We start from the raw sequence: 27383 nt of genomic DNA on the forward strand, positions 1-27383 counted from the left end.
GTAACATTAAGTCATACAAAACCCAAAGACCAATGAGTTGGTGAAACATTTTATTTCACCGTCTCCTTTGAATAATTTGGGAGTTTGTTTGTTTGAAGTAGAACCAGGACTCATTAGAATAGTTAAGAGTAGCCAGGAAATATTTCTCATGCAGAGGGCATATACCTGGTTTTGGGCAGTCAGCCAGCTGGAAGGTGTAAACTTCCTGGCCGGGAGGTATGCATGTGCTGGTTGGCTGGGAAATACTTCTGGATGAGTCAGCTGCCTGTCAGGAGAAATGTGCTGCTTGCAAATACTCTTGAAAGAAGGATAAAAGAAAAGGAACAGTGGGAAAGAAGGGGCAGAGCGTTGGGGTTGGGTTGCCCAGGATCTCAGGATGTATGGTAGGGACACAGAGTTTCTCCTGTTGCTGATTTGTGGGTTCAACAGCTTTTGTTAAATCGGTGAAATGGAGGCAGCAGCTATTAATGGTAAAACTGGTGTAGTCTGAATTTTTGACAGGTTTTAGTGATTTGCCAGAAAAATTCCAGTAAAGCTCAGTATGTGGAGGAAGCTCTTAGGTAAAACAGAAGCAGCTATCCATTTTTGAAACATTACACCAGAAATTAATAAATAATACTATTTATTAGAGTAAATAATCTAACTTGAAAACCTAAATAAGCATGAAAGCAAGAATGGTCTGTTTTAGTTCTAAAGTCTTTAAGAGCTTGGATTCTGCTTCAGTCCTTATTTTTGGTGCTGAGGATTGAAGAGAATGCTTTTCATTTACCCCATTGTCAATATGGAAACCTTTGTGATATTAATTGTTCTGCTTGTGCCTGGAAAAACAATAGAGCAATTTCTATAAATGATATACAGTAGACAAATCAGCTGGACTAAACTTAGTAAGTGTTCTTCTGAAAACTATAGATTAGCATCTGAAAATGAAGATGAGGATTGGAATCAAAAGTTGAAAGTGCAGCAGGAGGACCAAATTGCTGCATATTGACTTGAGTCACAGAAAAGCATATAAAGAGCTGTACAGTCTTATGAGTTTGCCTTTATAGGTTTGACTGTACATCAAGAGTGGTCATGAATTAGTGAGTGTATAAGCTGTAGCAAGAATTCTGTATGAAATGTAGATGTTTCATACATATAAACTGGTTATTTTAAACCTGTCCCATGTCCACTCCTGAATTTATTTTTATCTATTGAACCTCAACCTGAAAAATTTTAACCTGTTTCTGTGTTGTGACATATGACCTAGATCAAGAGGCTGCTGTAATGGTTGTGATGTTTCAGGTAGTACAGGACAACTAACTTCTCAGGGTGTTAAATATGTATAGCTTGTTGGTAAAGATCTTGAGATTAGGTGTAGTCATGTAATGGAATTGCTTAATTAGAGTTTGGGGAGGAAGAGGAAGAAATTCTGATGTAAAATCACCTCTGTAACCTCTTTTTAGTGTGTTTGTCATTACGAGTGATTAGCTTCAAACTAATAGGTTTGTGTTGCTGAAGGCCATTTAGGAGATGATCCTTGAGGTTCTGAACTGCTGATGTGCACAGTGTGATGGAGACTAACGAAGCATATCCCATGCCTGGGTGGTCAGTATTTCATTACAGATGCTGCAAAGGGAGATCTTCAGTTTCTCGCAGTGGTGGTGAGTGGGATGTATTGTTACTGGTTTTTTGGTTTTTCTTTTTTTTCTTAAAACAGATGCCTTCTGTGAAAGATGGGACAACTCAAGGGAAAAACATACCAAAGAAAGACCCAATCGCACTACAAAGTGTATCCACTCCCAAGGCTAAAATGGTGCCATCTGTGTTGACCTTGAATAGAGGATGTAAAAATAAAACTACCAGCACTGTTAAAACACCTTCTCACAAGGAAGCTCTTTTGTCAGCAAGCTCCGGTAAGAGAATTTTTCACTGGAATATTACCTTCATTTAAGAAAGTGGTTAAGTGGTATCATATTTAATGTACTTTCTGACAGAACTTTTAGGATGGTACAGAGTTGTATTTTTGGTGCTAAATACAGTTCTGTTTAAATTGTAAATTGCAGGGTACAGGGTCAAAAAAAAAGGCAGGTTACACCTCATAACTGTAAAATCTCATCTTGTAAGGAATGAGTTTAGGAGGGTGTGGTGCTACAAGAAGAATCGATACTTAAATATTTATAGTTTGGTTATATAATAGTACTTTGCTAAATTACAACTAAAGTTATTTTAAAGAGAAGAGGAGAAAATACAGAACTCAGGTACAAAGCTCGTACAATAAGCAACTGTATTCTGTTCCAGCGGGAATGAGCCCTTATTTCAGGTCATAATATACTTTGTTCAACCTAATTTTAATACAACTCTATAGTTTCTAGAAAAGAGAGAGCGTAATTGAAGGAGAGACTACTGCTTGAGCTGCTAATTAATCTCAAACTGATTAATACCAAGGGCAGGGAGGAATCTCACATCTAGTCTGTAGGTTTTTGCTCAAATTTCATGACTGGGAACTATGTTCTGTAACTGTAGAGATTCAGAAGTCCTCTTGTAGGTTATGTGCTTGTTTGGTTGGGGTTTTTTTTAAGCAAGTGTGGCAGTGTAACTCGCTGCAAAGGTAGCCTGGCTATAAATGGCTACACTACAATGCACTGTAATGTGGAAAGTGTACACACCCATTTATACCCAGTAAAACCTGTTCTTTTTTTTTTTAACCCACTCAATCTAAGATTTTAAACCAGTCCAAAATACCCTTCTTAATTATATACAGGTGGTGAAGTGTGATAAAATCTGTATTTGTAGTCCTTTATGGGATGAGTCCCCCAAAAAAAGTGGATATAGTCCATTCTCTGATTTGAGCCTTGCTAATGTGAGGCACTTGCTCAGTGAACTAGGTACAAAACTGTAAAGCTACCCGTTTCTTGGAAAACTCATCACCTCTCTAAATACCAACATAGAGCTTTCCTGTCTGTAATTATGGCCTTAGAAGAACTGAGATGGATATAGATCTAGATGTATATTTTTCCTTTAGGTTATTAATCCAGATTAGATTTATGACATGGTCACTAGAAATAAATGTGACTAGAAATAAAAGTATAGCTGGGTTATAGGACTAACTTCTTCACTTTATGAAAAAAAAAAACCAAAATCAGATGCACTTTCAGAAGAAGCAAAGTCATTTGCTGTTGAAAATGAAAACCTTTACTCCCCTGGGTTTTTCTAAGCTAAATATGTCCCTCCATAACTCATTTATTGTATGTTGAAATTACAGTAGTCCGTAGAATATTTTCCAGGTTTTTCCTATTGGAAAAAGGCTACTTAAATTACAAGCATAAAGCATCACCCTAACATTTCAAACTTGCGCTATAATCTGATGAGACTGGAACTTTAATGCTGCACATGAGAAGAAATGGTTTTTTTCTCCATGCCCTTTCCACAGCCCCCTGTTCTAGCCCACTATTCCTAGCACATCTTGCCCTTTATTTTGCTTATGCAGTGTTTTTGTGCTACAAAGTAGAATTTGATGTGTTAAACTATAACAGGTTAACTTCTCCATCCCTTGCCAAGGGAATTTTTAAACATGGTTCATTGCTTCTTTATAAACATTGTACAGATGCAAATCAGACAGACATGGGGGAAGCTTCTGGCAGCTTCTCACAGAAGTCACCCCTGTAGCCCCCTGAGCCCAAGATCTGTCCACGCAAACCCAATACACTGCCCAACATGGATAACCTGGATTGGGGGTCACCAGATCTCTACCCAACCTGGGTCACTGTGGATAATCCAAGGTCGGTTCTCTGATGGGTGATGAAGTTGGAGCAGTGGACAAAGTCCTGAAGTTGGGACACTTATAGGGCTTCCCTTTTCGATGAGTCTGTTGGTGTCTGATCAAGGTAAAGCTCTGGTTGAAGCTCTTCCCACACTGGGGACACTTGTAGGGCCTCTTCCCCGTGTGTGTCCATTGATGCCTGATGAGATGAGAACTGTTCCGAAACCTCTTCCCACACTCAGGACACTCATAGGGCCTCTCCTCTGTGTGCGTCCTCTCATGCCTATTGGCAATTGAGCTGCTCCGAAACCTCTTCCCACACTTGGGACACTCGTAGGGCTTCTCCCCAGTGTGGATACGATGATGGATTACAAGGTCAGCGCTGCGGACGAAGCTCTTCCCACAGTCGGGACACTTGTAGGGTCGTTCCCCAGTGTGCAGGCGCTGGTGGGTGATGAGGTTGGAGCTCTGGCTGAAGCTCTTCGCACATTCAAAGCACTTGTAAGGCCGTTCCCCTGTGTGCACCCGGTGGTGGGCGGCAAAGGTGAAGCCATCACTGAAGCTCTTCCCACATTCACGACACTTATAGGGCCCTTCCCCGGTGTGAATGCTCTGGTGGCGAATGAGGTGGAAGCTCTGCCTGAAGCTCTTCCCGCATTCCAAGCACTTGTAGGGCTTCTCCACTTCATGAAGCCGCTGGTGGACCACCAGGTCAGAGCTCTGGCTGAAGCTCCGTCCGCCTTCCTGGCAAAAGGTGGGTCTTTCCTCCTCAGAGCCCTGTGTGCTAGGTTTGGAGCTGCTTCCTGTGGGGAATGTTTGTGGCTTTTCCTCCCCATTGGCTTCCTGCACAGTGGAGCCATTCAAAACAGCCTCTTCCCCAAGGTTCTGCCAGGCAGATTTGTCCTCCATGGTCTCTGCCCTCAATTCGTTGCCTGGAGAGGAAGGAAACGAGAAAAAGGAAGAAGGAAAGAAATGGAACAAGGAGAGGAAGGAAGAAAGAAGAGGAAGGGGATTTCCCTTGGTGCCAGAGGGAAGGAGATTGCCCCCCAAACAGCAGCAGGGTTGTCCTGCAGCTGGGGGTGATGCTTGGCTGGAAGATGAAGGAGAACAGAGGGGGAAAGGTGGAATGACTTCCTCCTCACCTATCTGGGTGTCCTGTAGCATCTTCCTTTTCCTCCCAGCTTCCTCCTCCATCTGGTCAAGGTTTGGGAATGAGAAATCCTGTTTTGGGGGAGAAGACAATGTGTGAGTGCATTGAATTGGGGGGTCCTCTTGCCCAAGTTCATATCTAGAAGTCAACAGCTATCTAGTGTCCCTAAAGACCTCCAAAATGCCAGGATTCAGCCCCGAAAAGCCCTCCTAGGTGTTCCCCCTCTCTGGTCTCAACTTTGGAGTTCTGGGGGTTCCCTTTGTCTGGGCTGCTGGGGGTTCCCTGTGTATTGGGGGTGCCGGCGCTTCGGGGTCCCTGCCCTGTCTAGGCTGCTGGTGGTCTCTTGAATATCGGGGGTCTCTCCTCTGTGGGGTCCCACTTAGGGATTCTGGGGGCTTCAGGGCTCCCTTCTCCCTTGACTCTCTGCTTCGGTATGCTGGGCTCCCTGGGGGGCCCCGTCTCTGGAGTCCCTCCCCCCTGCAGGCTGCTGGGAGTCCCGGAAATCTCGGGGGTCACCTCTCTCCGGGCTCCCCCTTCTCCGTGCTCCCCCCACCTCCAGGCTGTCGGGGGTCTCCCAGCTCCGGTAGCGCCCTTCTCCGCTCTCCCCACTCTGGGGGTCCCGGGGTTCCTGCCCAACCCGGCTCTCCTTGTGGGTCCCAAACCCCGATGTGTGAGTGCGTGTGGGTGTGTGTGTCCCCCACCTGCCGCCGGTAGCGGGCTGACAATGGAGGCGGCGGTGCCTGACCCAGGAAGACCAACCCTCACCGCGGTGACGGAACCTGCATCCCTCCGCCCACCGCCGGGGCTATGCCGGCAGCCGCCGCCGGCAGCCCACCCGAAAAAACCACCTCCCGAGGACTCTCCACTATCTTCTGAAGGGGCATTCGAGCCTCAGCTTTGGAGTACTGCAAGATCCAAAGATACCCTACCCCCAGAAAAATCCTGGGACACCCCCCCCCCCAAAGATATTTGTGGCAAGCTCCCCTTCCCCGGTCATCTGTGGGATGCTGGAGGGCGATGCTCGCGGGGGCTTGCGCATACAGCGAGCGGTGGAGTAGCGAACTTCCTCTTTTTCCTTCTCCTCCTCTTCCTGGTCCTCCTCTTCTACCCCTCTTCCTCCTGCTGCTCCTCCTCCTGCTGCACCGCTACTACTTCATCCCTCCTCCTCTTCCAGGCAACCCTGCTCCTGTGTATAGACTGGGGTACGAGAGGTTGGAGAGCAGCTGCGGGAAGTGACCTGGGGGTCCCAATCGATGGCAAGTTGAATATGAGTCAGCAGCGCCCTGGCAGCCAGGAGGGCCAACCGTGTCCTGGGGGGGCATCAGGCAAAGCATCACCAGCCGGTCGAGGGAGGGGATTGTCCCGCTCTTCTCTGCACTGGGGTGGCCTCACCTCGCATCCTGGGCACCACAGTATAAAATAGACATTAAGCCATTAGACGGCGTTCAGAGAAGACCACGAGGATGAGGAAGGGTCTGGAGGGAAAGCCTTATGAGGAGGGGCTGATGCCATTAGGTTTGTTCAGCCTGGAGAAGACTGAGGGGAGGCCTCCTTGAGGTCTTTAACATCCTCTGAAGGGGCAGCGGAGGGGCAGGTACTGATCTCTTCACTCTCATAACCAGTGATAGGATTCGAGGAAATAACTGGAGCTGACTTGGGGAGGTTTAGGTTGGATATCGGGAAAAGTTTCTTCCTCTGGAGGGTGGTTGAGCACTGGAACATACTCCCCAGGGAAGTGGTCACAGCACCAAGCCTGTCTGAGTTCAAGAAGTGTTTGGACAATGTTCTCAGGCACATGGTGGGATTCTGGGAGTGTCCTGCTACAAAAAAAGCCCTGCAGTATTATATGACCACACCTTTCAAGTAAAACCATATCTACTGCTGCTTACCCTGTCTGCTTATAATGGTTTTGAAGTAAAACTGTACATACACTTACTGTGACCAAGTGGCGGTTTGTAAACCAAACCCAATTGTCTGTTTAAGCTAAAGCATTCCTGGCAGGAATAACTATTTTGTTTCCATTTGAGTCATTTGAACATTCTGGTGCTAAACTTTAGCCCATCCAGATAAATCATTCAGTAGCTGCACAGTTGTTTGCTGTTGGGATTTCATCAGGCTAAAGACAGACTAGCTAAGTCCAGAATGGAAAAGATTTATGAAGGTCACCTAGTCCAGCCCACCTGCCTGTAATTGGGTCAGCACTGCGTTCAGACTAGGTTGTTCAGGCATTTGTCATGTTGAGTCTTAAAAATGTACAAATCTTAACAGATTTGTTTCTTCCTGAGATACTAACATATATGGAGCTAATTCTTATCCAGTTACTATCTGTATTTAGATTGTTGGGCAGCAGTAGAAGTTGGTGTAGTGAGTCCATTAAATACTCTGAACAAGAGAAATGATAGTATAGCTCTGTCATCATGTGTGTACAGAGTGACAGAGGGAGAGAAGCAGTGCATCTGTCCAAAATGTACTAGTGTATGTATTATTCTCAGAATAATCAAGAGCTTTTGAGCAGCGGATTGTGCCACACATAGCTGTTTTGAGTGGGAAGCAGGGAACTCCCCTACAACCAAGAAAGAAAAGAAGTGCCATGTATAAAACACCATTTATAAGATCCTTGAAGCTTGTCAGGAGTTGAAATTTTGGTAATTTTTTTTTCCTCCTTGTAAAACTTAAGTTTTGAGTGGTAGCTAGCCAATAGAAAGCATGAATTCTAAGGAAATTTCCTGATTTTTCTCTTGAACAGGAGACAGCAGAAGGAGAGCAGAACTCATAACTCAAACGTTTTATTTTTGCGTGGTTATTTGCAGAACATGTTAAGCTAGAAATAACCAGTTTATTTCAAAATGGCTGCTGAGGACTGTTCACCGATATTGGTGTATCTTACCCAGGACTTGGAGTTTTTGATGAATTAGAAATTGGTTGTCTGAAAGGCAAGCCCATCTTGATTTGATGTACCGAAGTGATTTGTGAAATGGCAGAGCTTCATTTCTGTGGCAAATCTGGAAATCAGGTCATAGTTGCAAGCTATTAAAATGATTTCTGGAACTATTTGTCTCTGTTACTCCATAAGAGAGGATGACATAGTCATTCTAAAACAAAAATTTAATTCTCTAAAGCTAACTTTTCCATGGTAGTGCAAGTGGATTTTTGTAGTACTGGATGGCAGGCAGTATGTTTTTTGTTTATGTTTGTTTTCTGTCAGTGAAAATGCTCATTAGATTTCAAGATGCAGAGTAACACATTTTGAGTTACCTGGTTTTTACTGGATTGTGTGTGTAATTCTGGAGCTCTGATTGAGGACTTTGAACCAGTCTTGAAATGAAAGCAACTATTGCTTTTGTTCCCAGAAAGCCACCTAGTTGCATGTAGCCACAACCACTGTGGAGGAGTAGTGGCCTGATAATAGTTGAGGTATTATCGTTTGGGAAGTCATGTCTTTGCCTCACTTGAAGGGAGGAGTGGAAGGGGACTTGAGAAGCGAAGGAGCTTTGGTGGTCCCATGGAACATCACTCCAAGATCTTCTACTGTCAGCCTGCCCCAGCAAACGTATGTTACCATCCATGCAGTTGAACAGAAGCACTGTGACTGTTTGAGCCACTGTTTGAGCAAATTGTTTGATTTGTGTTTGAGCAGCATAAAATAGAAATATAAATTTTTTTCTGTACATCTAAAAGCGTATATGCTCACCACTGCCTTTTTTCCTCCTATTGCTGACAACACCTACCTATATGTATGTAAAAGGAAGGAATTTTACCTGCAAGTAAGATTTTTGATATGCTATAACTCCATCCTTAAAAACTTCTGCCTTAAAATTTACTGCCATTACTTTAAATTTTTTTTCACTCCAAGAAATTTCACGTTGCTTTTGATGTCTTAGCTACGACAGCTCTGTCAAGCCTTATTTGTAATTTAAACTCTTTGGGAATGTGAAAGCATCAATAATATTCCTTACTTGATGTTAAAGACTTCCAGAAATCAATGGAAACCATGTAAATCATCTTTGTAACAAAAATGTCTTTTGCCATCTGGCAGAGTTTTTTGCATTTTGGATACTCTTTTGTCTCTGATTTAAGTCACCGATATCCCTTTAGCAGAGTTATGGCCCTGTGCTTTACTTATAATTTTCATTAATTTAATCCAGTGGTACTACCTCTTTCTCTTGCTAGTATTTTCATAGCATTTAACCAGAGTAATGAAAGCTTGGGTAGAGAGAAGCTTGAGAGTATGAATTCTGTGTTTCCTTAAAGAAGATTCTGGACAAGTGAGATATTCTCCATATAAAAAGTTGATCATACTGAAGGACTTTTCCTGTGATCCACAACTGCTTGAAGAGTGGGAAAAATAATTTACCCTATGCTATAGAACATATTTTTACATTGCATTAGACCACAGTAGGTTTAGTGATACTCTGAAATGATTTTGTTGTTCATAATTGCTAAATTCTTGCAGTTGACTTTTGGCTTGATTTTACACTTAAATGTGTAATTGAGAGAAACTTCCAAAGTTAAAACCAGAACAAGCAGTGACAGATTAAGACTCAGTTGTTAATGACTGTTATTGCTGTTTATTGCACGAAGAAAAGCTTTTCACATGGAAAATTGAAACCAAATGGTTTCAATCAGTTTTCATACAGCTGGAAACATGTATAAAGTTGGTAATTCAGGACTTTCTGGTATAGTCTTTCACAACACTTGTGAAGCAGAACCATAACAATGTAGTTCCAGGAAGCGTTCCCACAATCCTTGAGTCTTTGTTCTGATATTGAACAAGGAGCTAACCCAAATATAGTTACTGCAAATAATTTTTCAGCTTGTATCATTCCTGCTATCTACCATGTGACTCTTTGAAGTTGGATTGACATGCTGCCAAGAGGAAACAAAATATTTTAAAAGGCAAACATAATTTCCAGGTTCTCTGGACTGAAACAGTCAGGACTTGCCTCAAAATCCTGGAGCAGACAGTAAGGGTCTCCATATACTTTCTCATAAAGAAATCTGGAATGCACCAGGGTCTGCAAATAAGGTGTAAAATTTAGTTTCAGCCAGTCTTTTTATGCTTTTCTTTTGCAGGGCAGCCAGCTTCTTTTATGGATCCTAAAAGCAGGTTCCTCATACACTAACTTATCCAAGATCATTATTTGTCCTTCTTAGTCCAAATTACTTCATCCCTGTTTCTCTTTCTTTAATGCATTCTCTTTCTTTAATTCATTACACTAATTAAAGCCTGTGTTAAAAGTGAACTTAAAACTCACATATTCCCATTCAGAGGTGTGGGAAGGAGAAAACTGATACATAGGTCTCCGTGGAGCATAAGGTCTATAGTTAATAGTACATCCCTCTTCTGTCGTGTTCACCCAAGCGGCTCCACTGTATAGCTGTATCTCATAACCAGTTCTCTTTTAATTCGTAGTATAAACTGGGGGAAAACTTACACAGTGTATCTAAAAGGACTTTTGTCCAGTTGATGAGTTTGTGAGAATTCAGAAAACAGCATTAGTTGTGAGGGCCTAGAAGCATTTTTCTGATTGCTTGAGTCAGACTTGCTGGTAACGTTTCCAGTCCATTTTGCCTTCACTTCCTGGCTGTCCTCAACAGGAATGGTTTGCTGGAAGCTGCCTGGAGCAATTTATCCTTGTGCCAAATACTGACCTCTAAGCCCCTGCCCCAGATGTTGGTCATTCAGCTACAGAATGGTCAATTCATAATTTGAAGCCTGAAAGAAAACATAAAATGATGTCATCTGAATTCAGCTTGTCAATTTGACTACATGCACTAGCAGAAAAACTCAATATAACTTTGGCACCTAGTTTCTTTTATTACTTTTCATTAACAAGGAGATAGATGCTGCTTGTGTTTTTGTAAGCCATACATAGGGTTCATCATAAAAATGCCCCTTTGGAATAAAATACTTCCTATTTAGCTTTGTAAGTCAAATTGACTGTGAGAAATGAGTAAAAGTGAAATAATGTATCTGACAATATGGAATCTGTTGCAATGAATGATTTCAAAGCAAATTGGTTGATTTACCTCTGGATAATTTGGATGTGGTTCTCTGAGTTTTAGTGAGGTGAAGAAGAAGAGGGGCAGTTGGAAACGTTTGAGGATTAACTTAAATTATTTATATTCCAAAGTTCATGGCATTTAATATATTCTACTGGCTTCCAGCTTCCAGAAGGTAGCATTTCATCCTGTCAGCTTTGTTTATGGTACCATCACTGATCATACTTAGGGAATTAAAGTTTTCACCCATGTTCCCAGACTTTTTACAGGCAATTCTGTGACTAGCCCCATTGAAGTTTCAATTTGTTGTACCTGTAGCAAGAAGCATGATTGTACTTGCAGAGACTAACAGTCAACATATCGACGCTATCAGAAATGTGGATGTATCTATAAGAATATTCTCCTTTAGGAGGGAGGTGTGCAGTAATTTCCCTGCAGGGGAATTTCTTGGTACCTAGTCATTTACTTGCAAGGACATGCTGATGTGTCTTAAGTAGCTCTTCACCTGTACTGTTTAGTTCTGAATTCTCTCAGGGTAGAGGTAAAGGAGGAGAGAAATAGGAATAATTATCTTCCAGAAGAAACTTGTATTTGGTTTGGTACAGTGAGGTTCCTCTTTCATCCAAGGAACTCCTGTGACAGAAAACTTCAAAGATTTGTAGATAACATCATCATCGTGGCTAGGCTTTGCGAATGAAGATCTGGGAAGGGCTCTACCCACGTTTGTTACAAGCGCGCTGGTGGCTAAAAAGGCCAATACGCGATAGACGGTTGCAAAAGGCACAGCAGAAAGACTCCTTAGGTGGTATATTCTGCAAGATACTATTCTTTCTGCATTGCCTTTTCTCCTCAAGAATGATCCTGTGTGCTTTTTGAAAAGCATCAGCAGTGTTATAGATAGTGTGTCTCCAGGCGTCCCGATTGGAGGCCACAGTAGACCAGTTATGTAGATCAATATGGCCAAGGCTGAGATGTTGTTTCAGGGAGTCCTTGTATCTCCTGTTCGGGGCTCCTCTCTTGCGGCAGCCGATACCAAGTTCACCATAAAGCAAGATCTTAGGGAGGTGGTGGTCCTTCATCCTTGAAATGTGTCCTGCCCAATGCAGCTGTGTTCTCAGCAACATGGCCTCAATCCTTGTGATTGCTGCTTGTTCTAGAACAGACGTATTGGTCACATAATCTGACCAGTGGATGTTTAGGATTGTATGGAAGCAGCGTTGATGAAAGCGTTCTAGAAGACGCAGGTGATGGCGGTAAATGACCCATGATTCGGATCCATATAAGAGAGTAGACAGCACTATGGCTCTGTAAACACTGATCTCTGTACTTTTCTTCAAGTGTTTATTTTACCACACTCTTCTGTGGAGTTTTCCAAAAGCACTATGTGCCTTGGCTAACCTGTTGTCTATCTCTCCGTCAATCTTACCATCTGAGGAGATGAGGCTACCTAGGTAATTAAACTGCTGGACTGATTTGAGCTCTAATTTGCCAATGGTGATATGGGGATGATGGAAGACTTCCTGAGGTGCAGGTTGAAGAGAACTTCAGTCTTCTTTAAGCTGACTTCCAGCCTGAAGAGCTCAGCAGCATCTGCAAAGCAGGATGTTAAACACTGCAGAGCTGCCTCTGTGTGGGCAACAGGGGCTGTGTCATCAACATAAAGCAGCTCCCAGACAAGATGATTTAAGGTCTTAGTGTGGGCCTTCAGTCACCTTAGGTTGAAAAAGCTTCCATCAGTACGGTATCAAATGTAGATACCGTCCTGATCATCGAGGTCTGCAGTGGCCCTTTGGAGCATCATGCTGAAACAGATTGTGAATAGGGTTGGTGCGAGAACACAGCCTTGTTTCACACCACTGGTTATCAGAAAGGGCTCAGAAAGTGCATTGCCATATCTGACTTGGCCGTGCTGATCCTCATGGAGTGAGATGATCATTTTAAGGAACTTGGGGGGACAACCTAAGTGTTCCTAAATCTGCCATAGACCTTTTCTGCTCACAGTATCAAAAGCCTTGATGAGATCAACAGAGGTTACATAGAGACCTTTGTTCTGTTCCCTACACTTCTCTTGCAGCTGTCTGAGAACAAATACCATGTCTGTGGTACTCCTGTTGGCTCTGAAACCACATTGGCTTTCAGGTAGAATTCCTTCTGCTATAGTGGGTATTAGTCTGTTTGAGAGTATTCTTGCCAGGATTTTGCCAGCAATGGAGAGCAGAGTAATACCACGGTAATTTGAGCAGTCTGATTTAATACCTTTCTTCTTATACAAGGTGGTGATGACTGCATCATGAAGGTCTGATGGTAGCTCACCTGGTTCCCAACAGTGCACCACAAATTTGTGAAATTTAGCATGGAGTGCAAGGCCCCCATGTTTCCAGACTTCAGGTGGAATTCCATCAACCCTGGCTGCCTTGCCAATTTTCACCTGCTGTATGAAACAGCAGGTTTAGGTTAAGGGAGAAACCCTTAAAGGGTTTCTGCCCCCCTTGAGTGGGGGCAGTAATCAGCTTGTACTTCACTGATTGCTGTGTGATGGACTGAATTGCTGTGTCTTGCACTACACAGCTGGTACTGAAAAGAGTCTGAAAGTGTTCAGACCATCGATTCAGAATGGAGGTTTTATTTGTCAGAAGCGTTTGACCATCTGCGCTGAGTAGAGGGCTTTGGACCTGGTATGTAGGCCTATATGCTGTTTTCAGGGCCTCATAGAATCCTCTGTGATCACCTGTATCTGCGTATAATTGAGTTTTTTCTGCTAGATTGATCCACCACTTGTTCTGGATGTCACGGAGTTTCTGTTGGAGCTTGCTGCAAGACGAAAGGCAGCTTTTCTTACGTGACAGGATGGCAGTGCAAGGTGTGCTTGGTGAGCGGATCTCTTCTTCCTCAACAATTCCTGGATCTTTTGATTGTTTTCATCAAACCAGTCCTTGTTCTTCTTGAAGGAGAACCCTCAGGATTCTTCAGAGGACTGCAGGATGCTGTTTTTAATATGGTGCCAGAGTGTTTCGGGGGGGGGGGGGGGCATCTATAGAATCTATGGAATGGTTTTTGAGCCTAGTTTGAAGATTTGCCTGGAATCTGTCTTTCACTGTGGCTGATTGGAGATTGTTAACTTGGTGTCTCCTCCTTGGGATACTGCCCCTTTTAGGCTTGAACTTAAGGTTGAAGTTAAGTTTACAGCATACAAGTTGATGGTCTGTTTGGCATTCTGCACTAGGCATCACGTGGGTGTGGTGGACATCACGGACATCTCTGTCGCACCAAGACATAATCGATGAGGTGCCAATACTTAGATCTGGGATGCATCCAGGTTGTCTTCAAACTATTTTTCTGCTGACAGATAGTGTTAGTGATGGTGAGCTGTTGCTCTGCCCAGAATTCTAGCAGAAGTCGACCATTATCGTTGCAGTTTCCAACACCATGCTTGCCTAATACTCCTTTCCAGGCTTCAAAGTTCTTTCCTACTCTGGCGTTGAAATCACCAAGGATAATGATCTTGTCATCTGCAGGAACCTTTTGGGTAAGGCGGCGCAGGTCAGTGTAGAATTTATCTTTTTCGGCAGGGTCAGCTTGGAGAGTCGGGGCATATATACTAAAGAGGACAACATGTTGCTTGTTGTGTAGTGGAAGGTGTAGGGAGATAATGCGACCAGTCGGCAGATTTTCGAGTTTGGGAACAATAGAGTTTTTAACCATGAAGCCAAGTCCTGAGAGATGCTTTTCAGTTCTGGGTTTACCTGACCAAAAGAGTGTGTAACCGTCACCATGTTCTCAGAGGCTGCCTTCTTCGTGGAGATGAACTTCACTGAGATCAGCGATGTTGATGTTGAGACGTGATAGTTCGTGAGCGATTAGGGCAGACCGATGCTCAGGACATCCACTATCTGCAGAATCAAGCATGGTTCTGATGTTCCAACATGCAAGTGTCAATTTGGGTACACCTTTGGAGGCAGGTGTATATGCCTTTGTCTTTTGATCTTTGTGTGACCACATTAGGAGAAGATGCCCGTTGGCCACGGTTAACCAACCGGGTGAAAGGGGAGATGAGCTTTGTTTAGGCCACCTTTTCTAGGCCCCTTGCTCTGAGTGGAGCAAGCAGTGCTGTCCTTGAAAAGGCTGCTTGGTCATTCAGGATGCTGCCGAAAGAGACTGTCATCTCCAGTCAGTCTCTGATGACCAATATCCTGAACCGCCTGCATGCAGGGTTGGGTCTGCAGCTTCCAGCGCACCTTTCACCTGCCGTTTCGACCCTCGCCCGTCACTACAGGGCTTTGCAAATGTGGGTAAGGCCTTTGAGCCTGCGCAATGGATTTTTTAGGTGAGACGCAGTATGCGTGGAACTGGACCCACCCTTTAATCCTAAGGTTCATCTGTCAGGGCCAAGTGAGCTTGGACGCTGACAGCGAGATCCTTAGGACGTAGGTTTGTTTAGAGTGTCCTTCTCTTAGATGGATGGCCTTACAGGGCTAAGCGAGCTCCATCTGCCCAGGTTTGGGGTTAGAGTTGTCCTTCTCCTAGGATGACTGGAGAAGGCTAGCGGACTCATCCTGCCCATGGACATGAGTATAAAAGCTGCAATTTATCAAACAAATTTCAGAGCCTCACATGAAGGGGTTTGTGGCTTGAAGAGCTGGACAATAATGAAAAGCATAATTGGATGGAGTTGGTAGTCTTCTTTTGCCTCAGCTTCCCTTGTAGTATGTTGATTCAACTTCTTATGCCCAGTATTCCTAAACAGACAGAACTTTCCAATAGCTGTGTTAAAGCTAGCGGTTGGGGTTGGTTTGTTTAAGTCAGGATGTGAACAGCTTACAACAGTCTCCTGGCAAAGCTAGAGCAAGCAAGCTTTGCCACCACTGTGCAGCTGGCCTGGGAAGGTGGTGTAAAGCTACCTGCTGTCCAGAGACTGCCTCTGCCTGGGGTCATAGGAGGGGGCAGCATGACTGTGCAGACATGATCTCTCATGGGGCTTGCTCTAGTTCAGTCTACAAAAGGAAAAACCTTAACCTGACTAAATCCAGCAGGCAGCATTATGGGCAGATGGCCCTGGAGGTGAGAGATAGGTGTGAGCTCATACCTGAGGCCAGGGAAGAGATGTTTCTAGGTGCTAGAGAGGTCACATGCAACGGGTTGAGCCTGCGGGAAGATGGGAAAGGGAGGAGTCTCTCTGATTGTGGGAGGGTTTAACTGTGAGGAAGTCTGCCCCATTTCAAAACTGGAGCAGATAGGAAGGGGGGAAAAGTGAAGTTGAATGGTAGACATACATAAGTAACTAGTCTTCTCTCTCTTCCCTTAATTGAAAATGACCCAATCACTCTTCTGATGATAGGAGCATTTTAGGGAACAAAAAGGATTGTTTTGGTTGTTGGTAACTGCTAATATAATGCTTTGTAGTACTGATGATCAGGTTTCCAGTTTTAGTCCAAGAATATTGAGCTGCAAGAGGAAGAACACAGGAATACCTACCTGCATGGCTGCTGGCACCCCAGTTAAGGTTTTGGCACTAGCTTGCTGCTGGTTCTTGATACCTGTCTAAGATTATAGAGGAATGGAGAGAATGCTGTGGAAGTCTCCATCAGATGGAGAATGGAGTCTTGCCTGTTTTCTGACCAGCTGTTATCCTCTAAACAAGTAAATCTCTCTTGTAAATATTTGAAGACCCAGCAGTAACTTGACATTCCCTGTTTTGTCCACGTTTAGGTTGAACAGTTGACCATTACTGGCAACATAACCTAACTGTGTCCTGCCATTTTGGTAGTAATTTGAGACTTTAAAAGGGAGAGATAATTAGAAAGACGTTACCTTTAGAATTATGAAATATGCTGTAACCGCTCTTTGTTCCCTGAAGGAACACCAATATGTGTATAGCATAATATATAGTATAGTTGATATTGCTGGATGGCTAATCAGGCAAACTCGGAAGCTTGCAGCCATCAGAAAACTGTTAGTATTGCTCCTGCTTTACAGTGTTTAAAATGGCAACCATAAGCACTCTTACAACTATGTTAGAATCAGTCTGCTGGAAACAATATCAAAGTCCAGTTTGTCTTTCCATTATTTACTTGCTCTTTTCAATAAATGCCAAAAACCAGCATGTTTTCTTGAAGGTTTACTCCCTATGGTTTTTAAAGACTTTACCATAGGCTTAAACTGGGCTTTTTCATCATGCTTAAAATTATTTTTTGTAAGCTAAGAAGTTTAGCACTTTTAAGACGGAGCCCTTTGTATTTTACATTCTCAGAAAAAATCTGAAAAGCATAAGGCAAAAATCCAAAATTCAGCATTTTCAAGACATAAGGCAATGTAAGGCCAAACCAACTGTTAGTGTTAGCTTTAGGGTTAAACAAAAACAGCAACAACAAAAAGCATCTTTCAAAAAACTCCTTTTGCACTTTGTCTGCCCAAAGTTTATGTTTGGGAAAGGCTTCCAACCGTTCATTTCTAGGTGTCATGTGGCTCTATGAATGCCAGTTGCTCAGTGCTCAGTTCTAGATATGAAATGTGTTGATGTGGTTTGAAATGGTGGACATGAAATTTCAGAATTTGTGCATGTGTTTTTGACTTTACAATCTACCTGGTGTCAACATTCTCTCAATATGAGTATTTTAGACTCCAGTGCTATTTAAAGGAAGCCTTAGCTTTAACTTTTTCTAACGACCTATGAGGGATTCATATGAGAGGATTATTATTTTACTAAGGATATGAAAACTATCTGCAGAGCTTCTTGAAGAATGAGCTTTGTTCTTTACTTACTTCCATTCCAATACAGGAGATACTTTAACACACTTCAAGTAACATGGTCGTTGCATGGAGACTTTTTTCTGAAGAATTGCCAACTCGTTAGTGCATTGTAGAGGAATGTGGTATTTCTAGTATCCCGCTTCAGTGACTAGATTAAATAACTGATGAAAGCCTGTTACTTTGCTATTGCTTGTTGTCTTTGTAATAATGGTTCACTAAATATCCTGCTTCTGTGCTTGTTTCCAGCACTTTTGTTTATATGCCGTATCTTCCTGCTTCTGTCTTTAAAACCTTTGCATTTAGTTCTGTGTAACTCCTTTCTTAGGGAAGAAAAGTATTTATTTTATAAAAGTGCTTTGTAAAACTATTAGTTGAAGTAACATCTAGAGTAGTTGCTTAATGATCTTGTGTCATGACCTGAAAGAAATTGTCCCTTGAGCAGGGCTTTTGAAAAATGTATTTGAGTGTTTGAGTAATTACTTTAATAGAAGCCTTACAGGAAAATACCAAGCAACAGAAGAACTAAGGAAAGAGCAAATGTCATCTGTTTGACCTGCTTCTGAAACAACGTCCCAGGGCTTGCTGTGCTCACTGAATGGGTTTGGGCTCACAGCTGGTTCAGAGCACTGTCATACTCCAGCTTCTGCAGAGAAGTTTGGCTGGCTGCAGATCATGTGTAGGGAACATGCAGTACGAGACAAGACTGAGCATTTTTACATATGTGCTTTGACCCTTCTTGAGTGAAAATCTGTGTGAAGGAAACGGGATTTTGTTCCTGTATGTTTAGAACTGGATGAACAAGTCCAACACAGTAGTAATCAAACATGCTGCCTTCATCTTTAATAAGATGCACCTGATAAACTGCATTTGTTCCTCTAGCTACCTTTTGAAATGTAGAACTTTAACTCAATAAGTCATACAACATTAACAGGCAGTGTTTGTACAGCAGCCTTTTTTTTCCTGTTTGCTTTTTGGTTTTGGTTTGTTTGAGGGGTTTTGTGGTTTTTGTTTGGTTTTGGGGGGGATTTTTTTTTTTTTTTTTTGTTTGGTTTGGGTTTTTTTGGGGTTTGCACCTTGTTTTGCTGAGAAGCTGTTTAGAAAAGGAACTTCTGACTGGTCTGAATTACTTATTAATCAATCAACATACCAGAATAATGAAACAAGGTTTTAAAAAACAATGTGGAAAGTTTTATAAAGTTATTAATCTGTTGTATGAAGTTCAGATGTCACAAATATTTTATATTTTTTTTGTCAAACACAAATTATTTCAGATGTGTTTTCTGAAGTACTGTGTTTTAAGGGTGTTTTCAGTAAGTGTGAGCTTGTGGTTTGTGGTGTTCTTGTAGCACAGCAAAGCTTGTATGCTCTTTAGTGAGTTGTGTATATTCAAGCATCCCTTGCAGTAACTTACAAAAAGTTCTGAAATACAGCTGATAATTTTGTCTCAGAGGTTTAATAGCAGGCTACAGTAAAGCCATACACAGAATCACAGTTCTGTATAGTAAAGTTACACAAGTAGTAAAAGATCTCCAAAGAGAGATCTGACACAAAGCATGTTTAGTGACTCGCTGAAGCTTGTGTGTTATACTCTGTAACCAGTATTACATAATATGCCAATGAAGGTTTAGTATACCTTGTATGTGGGGTTTCTCTTTTGTTACTGAATTGATCTGAACTGAAGAAAATAGCTTGGACATACCTTTCTTTACCAGTGCTGTTCCTGTTGTTGCATACTTGATGCAGGATGTTTTGAGACAGGTTATCTAATCCTGTCACACCACCTACTGTTGAAAGGCAGACATCGGGTGTGTTCTTGCCTAAAATGTAATGCAGTCCCCTTAGTGTCATGTGTTCGTGGTCTTGGTGCAAATTGAAGGTTTCTTGGTCATTAGTATTAAAGGGTGGAGTTCCTGTAGTAAAACTGATGTTGAATAAAGTGGAATTACTAGCTAATTCTGTCGTAGTTCAGCAGTATTTTATCTTAAGCAAAATTGGAATGTGGTTTATAGTGACAAGAATAAAGGGAAGGGTATTGGTATTCCCTTTGCGTAGAAATGTGATTGTTGAAAGTGAAATCTGAAACACTGTAATTGTCTCTTTTCAAGTAAGATAAACTGTCTGTCAGACTTGAAAATGGCGATGACATCAGAAATTAAGCTATTTTAGATGTATTTCATCATAATAGATAACAAAATATTTAAAAAATATATAAACCTGTCTTCCATGTCTGTGTTTTTATACAAAAATGAAAACCTCTTCTCCATATTCAGAGGCCTCTATAAAGATTTTGTTGTCAGAGCTGACAAGTGTCAACTCAGAGCTGCCAAGACAAGTCTGTGTGTACATAACTTCCTTTGGGCCATTGAAGTTTTAATCTGGGTGTGCACTTTTCAGAAATAAACTAAAAGCTTAATTTGACTAAACTCAAATTTTCTTGTGGAAAGTGTATTTGCTTTGTTAGTGGTGCAAGAATAAGCTCCTGTCCTGAAGATGGCACACCTGTCTCCTGTATAAATACTTTTCCTGTTTGATTAACTTAGCTGTTGGGTGTTTGTATTCAACAAGCTCAAGTGAAAACCAGAATTAGTATAAGAATGTGTCTGCACCAGCTGGCCATTAAGAACTTGGTTGTGGGAGTGCTGTTTAATTAGTTCTGCAGAACTAGTCAGTTTTGAGTGTATTATGTGAGTACTCTCATGCTGTCTGTGTTCTTGAAAGGATATGATCTTTTAGAGTGGAATGGGGATGGGAATCTTTGTTTTGGGGGCAAGAACAAACAAAAGAATCCTTTCTTGGATTGTCTGTGAAGTGGAGGTTATTTGTATTTTTATGGGATCGCCTGTACAGCAAACCATAACACAGAGGTAAGACAATGTAAGAAAGACTTTCTTTTGTGTGCAGATGTCTGTTTGGAAGGTCAGTCTGTAAAGCTCTTGACTTGGTTCTTAGGAAAATATGATGCTTTAAATCCTTGGAACTGTTTTTCTGCATTTACAGCATTTTTTACCATGTCAATATGAGGTAGATTAAGCCTTTTTATATGGATTTTTACTGTGTAAATATTTTTATTTGTAGGCATATGTGTAAAAGAAGCAATTGTTTAAGCTTCTTTCCAACTCCTTTTGTTCTTCTTTCTCCCTCCTCCTTCCCCCCTAACTGACAGGTATAGGATCTTTGCCAGGAGAGAAGTATGCCTCAGTGAAAAATTCCCCAACCTCCTCTGGTAAATCCCTCGCCAAATTCAAAGTGCCTGTCAAAAGATCAGTGCTTGAGAGAACACCTAGCCTCTCATCAGTCAGCAGCACTCAGAGTGAGCGAAGTCTTTTCAGCAGTAAGTATCTGTGAGGGTTGTGGATTTTAACTGATAGCCAATATCAGCTGCTTGTTGGAAAAAATCGCCTTGGAAGGGAGTCCTGTCTGACAAAGGCCTGTGTTAATTCCTAGAATTAGTTCTAGGACTTACGTTTTTGCCTATTAACTGAGAGCTTTCCTTTTTGAGACATGCTGTCTGAAGGAGCTTGGAGCCTTGGGTTGTGATTTGATGAGTAGAGGTTTTGGTACAGCTCCTCTTTTGTCCTGAAAGATTACAAAACCAGTGTGTCTTCTTGAGCAAGAGTTTCCTAGTGTTTACATGTAGTGTAATAAGAGGTAATTCTGAACAGAATGGTTTACCTGTCATAATATTTGGAAAAACATCGCAGGTTTTTTGATACTAAATGTTGTTTTGAACTGGTTTATATATGCTTTTGGAGTTTTAATACAAAATGTGTAGATGAAATCAAAGCCTGGTAAGTGAAATTCGTTTTAGAAGGTAAAACTTTGCATAGGTAGACTTCTGTAATCTCTAAGGTAACTGCAGCCATTGGTGTATGACCTAACCAAATACATCTTGATTAAAAATAGGGAGAAGAATAATAGAACTAGCTGTGATTTGAAGCTATACAGCAGTTGTAGGAATTGGTGGCAAAAATATGTCAGTAGTATTAGTATTTCCAGCTATATGTATTCAAATGAGTACATTCAAATATTCTGTTACTATCATGTCATCTCTTATATCTTGAAGACTGAGCAAAGGCCTTTCTTTGTGCCAGATGTCTGCTAAATCAGTCTTCAATGGACTGAAAAAGAGAACTGTGATTTATCACATGTCTGTAGTTTATGTATGCGCATATGCATACATACTTTAATAAATTTTCTCCTTGGTTTCCCCCCCCCATAGTGCCTTCATTAAAAAACTGAGAGCAAACATATTCCTTAAAGGAATAAGAGTATGTGTGATAAAATATGCATGTGCATATCGCTCTGTAGTCAGATCGGTTCTGATGCTGTGACAGCCATGTTGACTTTTGCTGTTCAGGTTTAGGACTGTAGCTGGAATTGCTAAGCAGCTTTGTCCTCTCTTCGTTTTGCTCCCTCATGTAACAAAGGATGGGGTCATCGCTTTATAACAAAGGAGTGTATTCAGATTAAGCGTCCAAACAGATGACTCCTTATTTAGCCTGATTTGCTAGCTGCTGTAATCTGTTTTGTCCACTGCCTTCAAGCTTACAATTTTTTCCACTCCGATTCACGAAGACCAAGCAAGAGCAATATGAGAGGTTGAACATGGCTGCAGCTTCCTAGACTTTAAGCTTGCTTTGATCTTTTTAAATGACTATACCAGGAGGACTCCGCAGTTGCACAGAAACTAATTTTTCTCCTATTATTTTTATCAATTCTACACTAACACCACCGACTGACTCAGGAAGCCACTATGATATTACCTTACTGACACTGCTGGTAGTGGGGTCTTACAGCTTTTGTATTGTTCCTTTGTTAGCCACGTTTACTGGGAAAAGAAGTAGGTTGTATTCCTTTTTATTTCTATTTTAAAGCATGCATTTTGTTTTGTGGAGGTTGGTAAATATATGCAATATTTTGATTTGCTGATTTGCTGTGAGATTTTTCTTTAGTTGGGATTTATGTCTGATAGTAAGGTTTTGTGAGTGTAAGGACTTTAGATTAAATAGAATTCATATGTTAGTGAAATTTTTATGACCTTAAATCAAATTGGAAAAAATTATGGAATTTACTTAGTACTCTAATACTAAGTACAGTGCTGTTCTTATTTTTCATTCTTTCATTTAATCTACTATGCATTAATGTCAGGAAAAAAATTGTATTTGTAAACCTAAAATGTTTTTATTAGCTTGGTGGGGGACACAAAGATCAAAATGGGAGGCTTACACTGTGAATGTCATGAAATTTATGACAAACTTGTGGTCCTGTCAACAATATTAATTCAACAAAGTCACCTGGTTTGTTTTGCTTAAGGAGTTTGCCTTGTATTAACAGAGAAAAAAATGACAGAAGTGTTTCTCTTGCTGTGTCAGCTCAGCCCTTTGTTATAGGATGTCTTTAGATTGGTAATTCCCTGTGGCAGCATTAGGGGGTTTTTTGTCTAATGAGCACTTGAACTTTATGATTTTTTTCTCTAAAATGACTTCCTATTTGAGGAGTTTAGAAATCATGAGATGTGAAATGCTGTTGTTAATAAAAGCATATTTTTCATGCAGGCTGTCAGTTTGAGCATTGAAAAATAGAATTTTTTTTAACAGTAGAGAAATCTCAGTTTTAGTGGAGAGCTGAAAATACTATAATTTGAATGTACTGAAATGGTTAAACTCTGAGGTTAAGAACAAGAATCCAAATTTTAATTGCATTAGAATAATTACAAATAAAGGAAATTGTGTTTCAGAAGTTAAAAAGCTGATCCTAGCAGTTGAGCTTGCATTTCTGAACAGTCAATACTTCACTAAAATTCTTTTAATAACTTGAGTTTTTAAACTCTTTATATCTTAACTGGGGTGAGACCATTTCATACATGTCCATCTTTAATCAGGATTGCAGTAGCTGCTCCTAATCTGTGAATAAACAGCTTTGAATCATATAGTGATCAAACTTTGCAACTCTGCCTTTTGTTTTCCTGCCTACATGCAGCCTGATTAGCTGACTCCGGAGCTTTTAATGGGGCAAAACAGTGCCCTAACTAGTCCTGCTCCAGAAGGCTGCTTGCTTACCCAAAGCGTTACTTCCATGGTGTGCTTCTGATTTACAAGTAGCACACCAGTTTGTAGGCAGTTGTTACCTTCTTGCAGTGAACTCTGAGCAAAAATCCTTAATTTAGTGATTTACAGAAAAAGTTAAGGACTGTCAGGCCTCATGTTTTACCAAAACAAGTTGGTTTTAATCTGATGTTGGTCAGGGTCAGATTCCCACAGAATAACTGTGTTACTGATGTGTTATGCAAATTGTTCCTCATGTACAGATCCTTTTGCAATATTTAGCTTTTGTACCTTTCAAGGAGCTCCAACTTTCTTTGTCTTTTAAAAAGAAGATGGCTTCAGTTGCATGTGTTTCTATAGGGGAAAGAAGTTCTGCCCCTCTTTCTGTGGTTGAAAATGTATTCAGTGGCCAAAACCCATCTTTTTGAAGCAGTTAACTTATATGATTTATGCTAGTGCATTTAAAGAGACTAAAATAATCTCAAGACTATATGTTCCATCTTTTGATGAACAGTATTAGGCAAGCCTTTAAAAATAGCCAGCCTCATTAAAATACTAATCTGATGCAAACCTGATAATACATGCCAGAAGCTTTGCCCCTCTTTTTTTTTTTTCTTAATGACTAGAGAAAAGAGCAACAGTATGACCAACTATTCCAGAGTGACTTAGTTTTTGCTTGTCTTTGGTAAATGCCATGTCAACTTCTTATTCTCTTTGCCAGTATACATAATTTTTTTAGTACCCAAAACAATGTGTACTTACTTTAGAAGTACTTTCAGTTTTTTTCTAGAAAAGTGAAACAATGCTTTCCTGAAATTTCAGGGTTTTGTTTTTCAAAGAAAAATTTCCATTGTGGTAACAAACTCAAATTTCTTTCAAGGTCCTTCAGCCTCTGGTAAGACAGGCTTGACTTCATCAAACTATTTATGCTTAGAGCAAATTCTTTGTCATTCTGTATTGCAGCTGCAAGTGCCACAGTCATCAAGAATGGAGAATGGCCTTCAAAACCAGCCTGCCAGAATGGCACTTCAGGACCTGTCCCTTTGAAAGCACTGTCAAGACCTAGATTGCACTTGTTGAAGTCAACTCCGAAAGGTACGTGGGTTTGTTCGTAGACGGAGTGAAAGCACAGTTCCTGCCGTTACAGTACGTTACTCGCAGGCGTCTGCCTCCTGAAGCGGTGTTTAGTGACGGTGGTCTCGGAAAACAGTGCGAGGAAGTAAAATCACATCAGTGATGCTTCAAGTGTTGTAAGACTTCATGGGAAGGTTAAAATGTTCTTTAAATTGTCATAATTGATGGAGGTATTTCAGGGAAATTAAGAGGAGGTCTGCACTGTGGTACAGCAGAGGTTTGCATGGTACAGGGACTAGATGCACCTTGCTGCGTGGCAGGTGTCATCACATGGGGTTTACATTATTTTAATAAGAGTTCTTTTCTTTCAAAAAGTTCAGACTCAGATTCTGTGGCTGCTGGTAATCTACAGGGTAGACCTACCCTGAATTTGTCCTGAAATTGTTCTTGTCCTCATGCAGACTTTGCATTATCTTCACCCCATTCGGCATAGAAAGGGCCTTGGGGGATGGGGATATTTTTTTGAATAAGGTATTATTAGATGAAGTATCTTCTTTTGTAGATCAGTGGCATTATCACATCTTTCTAGGGGAAGAGTCTCAGAAGCCGCTCAGCTTTTTATGCTGCTTTTTCTTAATATTCCTCTTATTGGCTGAATTGGAAGCTTTAATTTTTGATGGAGATAAGATGACTGTGCTTTATCATCTTGTGCTAAAGAAAACATTAAATGTACTCCTTGGCTTTGTATTAAACATTGTTCTGGTTCCAATTCCTGTTCAAGCCAGGACCTCTTGATCAGCCAACAGTGCTTCTTCCACTAAAGCCACAAACACCAGTTGACAACTCATTCTCTAGACAAAATTAAAGACATAATGGGAGCAGATAAACAAGCTTGCTGTGTCTCTTTCCTAAATCCTAGCTATAATCAGCTTGCTTCTGACCATCTTTGTGATGAACTGGTTATTGTAATTGGATAAACCTAATTAAATACTGTACTCCTGCTTTAGACTTAAGCTGGTATCTGACATAATTGGGAATAAGTAAGAGATGCCTACCAAATATCATACTGTAGTGATATGCTTTAAAATAGTAAAGAGTGAGAAAAAACAGAATTTGCCACAAATCATAAATCACTTTGAAACAAACACAAATCATATGTCTCTCTGACAAGCCGATGCTTTCTGTGGGGGTACAAAACATGCATAACATGTGTTATGCAGCACAGCTATGCATAACTTAACATCATCAGCAACCTGGGTGCTGGAAGCCTGCCTTCAGCACCTGCAGGAGCAGTGTGGCCAAAAGAAGCTGCTATTCCCCCTTCAGTTCAGTGTTATCTGGACCACTGTACTGAGTTTTGGGGCCTTCCCAGTTCAGAAGGGTTGTTTTGAAACTGGAAAGGTCAACTGGAGACTTAGGAAGATGGTTGGGGTCTCTGTCTGCTGAGGAGAGGTTGAGGGAGTTGAGCTTGTGTAGTCAATGGCTTGAAAAGGACAGCTGTAAGGGTCATGGTGCCAAACTCCTCTCAGTAGCACCAGATGATGTGGCAGTGGAAAATGCTCACAAATTTTAGAGCGGGAGATGCATCCTTGCTCAGTCATGCCATAAAGCCTCCCTTCCTGGAGGTCTGTACAGCTCATCTGGACAAAAGCGTGGTCAGCAGATTCTTGTCTTGGTGGTGAGCCTGCTCTGAGTGGGAGTCTGGATAGCTGGCCTCTGGAGGTCTCTTTCAGCCAGTATTTCCTTAGCTGTGTTGTATTGGCTGCTGTTTTGAGACTTAAGTGATTCAATCTTAGTGCTGAAGTGAAATTTTTACTAACGTTTTCTCCTGCTTAGAAGCTTTATTAAAACCATCTTTTTATTTCAATATGAGTTCTGGTATAGTAGAGCTAAGTTTAAATATAGGTTAAATGTTCTAGAAGGTTTATCTTTGTGTGTTTGAGTAGATTTGTGCATCTTGTACTTAACTGTAAATGTGTAATATTAGATATGTCTTTAATTGGTGACATAGTTCTACTTTAAAGTTCATCTCAACTTTTACTTCTAGGAGCCAAGACCAAATCTGCTTCACTGAACCAGTGCACACCAAAATCAGCTGGGCCACTGCACCCAGGAAGGAAAGTCAGTGAGATTAGAGGTAATCAGCTGTTGGGTGAAGTCAGTTTCTCACTTTTTCTTGAATCCCTCTGTATTCAGAAAGAGCAGCTATGCTCTGACTTCAGAGTAATTGAGATAGTCTCCTCATTTTCCTTTCAGTTCATAGTATTGGAGACTGAGTCTGCAAAATGTTCCTTATGTATTTGTTTAAGGGACATTCATTGTCTACTGTCTGCTTGAAACTTGCATCCCATAATGACCAAAAATACAGGATAGTGACTGTTAAGTGATGTTCTGTCGTCTGCTTGTAAGATTGTACGCTCGAAAGACACAAGATAGAAAAATCTAGTCTAAGTTTGGGTTTAAATTAAGCAAGATTCTTGTGAGAGCATGGTGGTCAGCTCTATTGAGGATATTTACTCTACTTGTATGTTTCTGTATCAGCCATTTGTTTTATCTTTAACTTTGAATTGCAATTAGTAATTTCTGCCAGAGTGAATCAAAAGAATAGATAAGAATCTTCAGGAAG

The 27383-nt window shown here is 41.3% G+C and overlaps 2 protein-coding genes across 9 annotated transcripts in view; one reads left to right on the forward strand and one right to left on the reverse strand.

The window, feature by feature from the left end:
* Positions 1 to 27383, forward strand: part of MTUS1 (microtubule associated scaffold protein 1) — a 131159-nt gene that overhangs the window by 37395 nt on the left and 66381 nt on the right. For 6 of the 8 annotated variants that reach the window (XM_064652756.1, XM_064652752.1, XM_064652750.1 and 3 more), the window contains 4 exons: positions 1697 to 1892; positions 20803 to 20970; positions 24647 to 24778; positions 26805 to 26894. In XM_064652756.1, the coding sequence (XP_064508826.1) occupies positions 1697 to 1892; positions 20803 to 20970; positions 24647 to 24778; positions 26805 to 26894 (586 nt within the window). Of the gene's footprint in view, positions 1 to 1696; positions 1893 to 20802; positions 20971 to 22055; positions 22480 to 24646; positions 24779 to 26804; positions 26895 to 27383 lie in introns of those variants that run through there. The other 2 variants (XM_064652757.1, XM_064652759.1) reach the window with 2 other exon arrangements.
* Positions 38 to 5694, reverse strand: LOC135413277 (zinc finger protein 660-like). Its single transcript, XM_064652772.1, has 2 exons — positions 5443 to 5694; positions 38 to 4960 (listed from the first exon to the last, which is right to left on the reverse strand). The coding sequence occupies exon 2, from the start codon at positions 4931 to 4933 to the stop codon at positions 3740 to 3742; it is 1194 nt and encodes a 397-aa protein (XP_064508842.1). The 5' UTR covers positions 4934 to 4960; positions 5443 to 5694; the 3' UTR covers positions 38 to 3739.

This window comes from Pseudopipra pipra, chromosome 4 (genome assembly GCF_036250125.1).
Source record: "Pseudopipra pipra isolate bDixPip1 chromosome 4, bDixPip1.hap1, whole genome shotgun sequence".
NCBI lineage: Eukaryota > Metazoa > Chordata > Aves > Passeriformes > Pipridae > Pseudopipra > Pseudopipra pipra.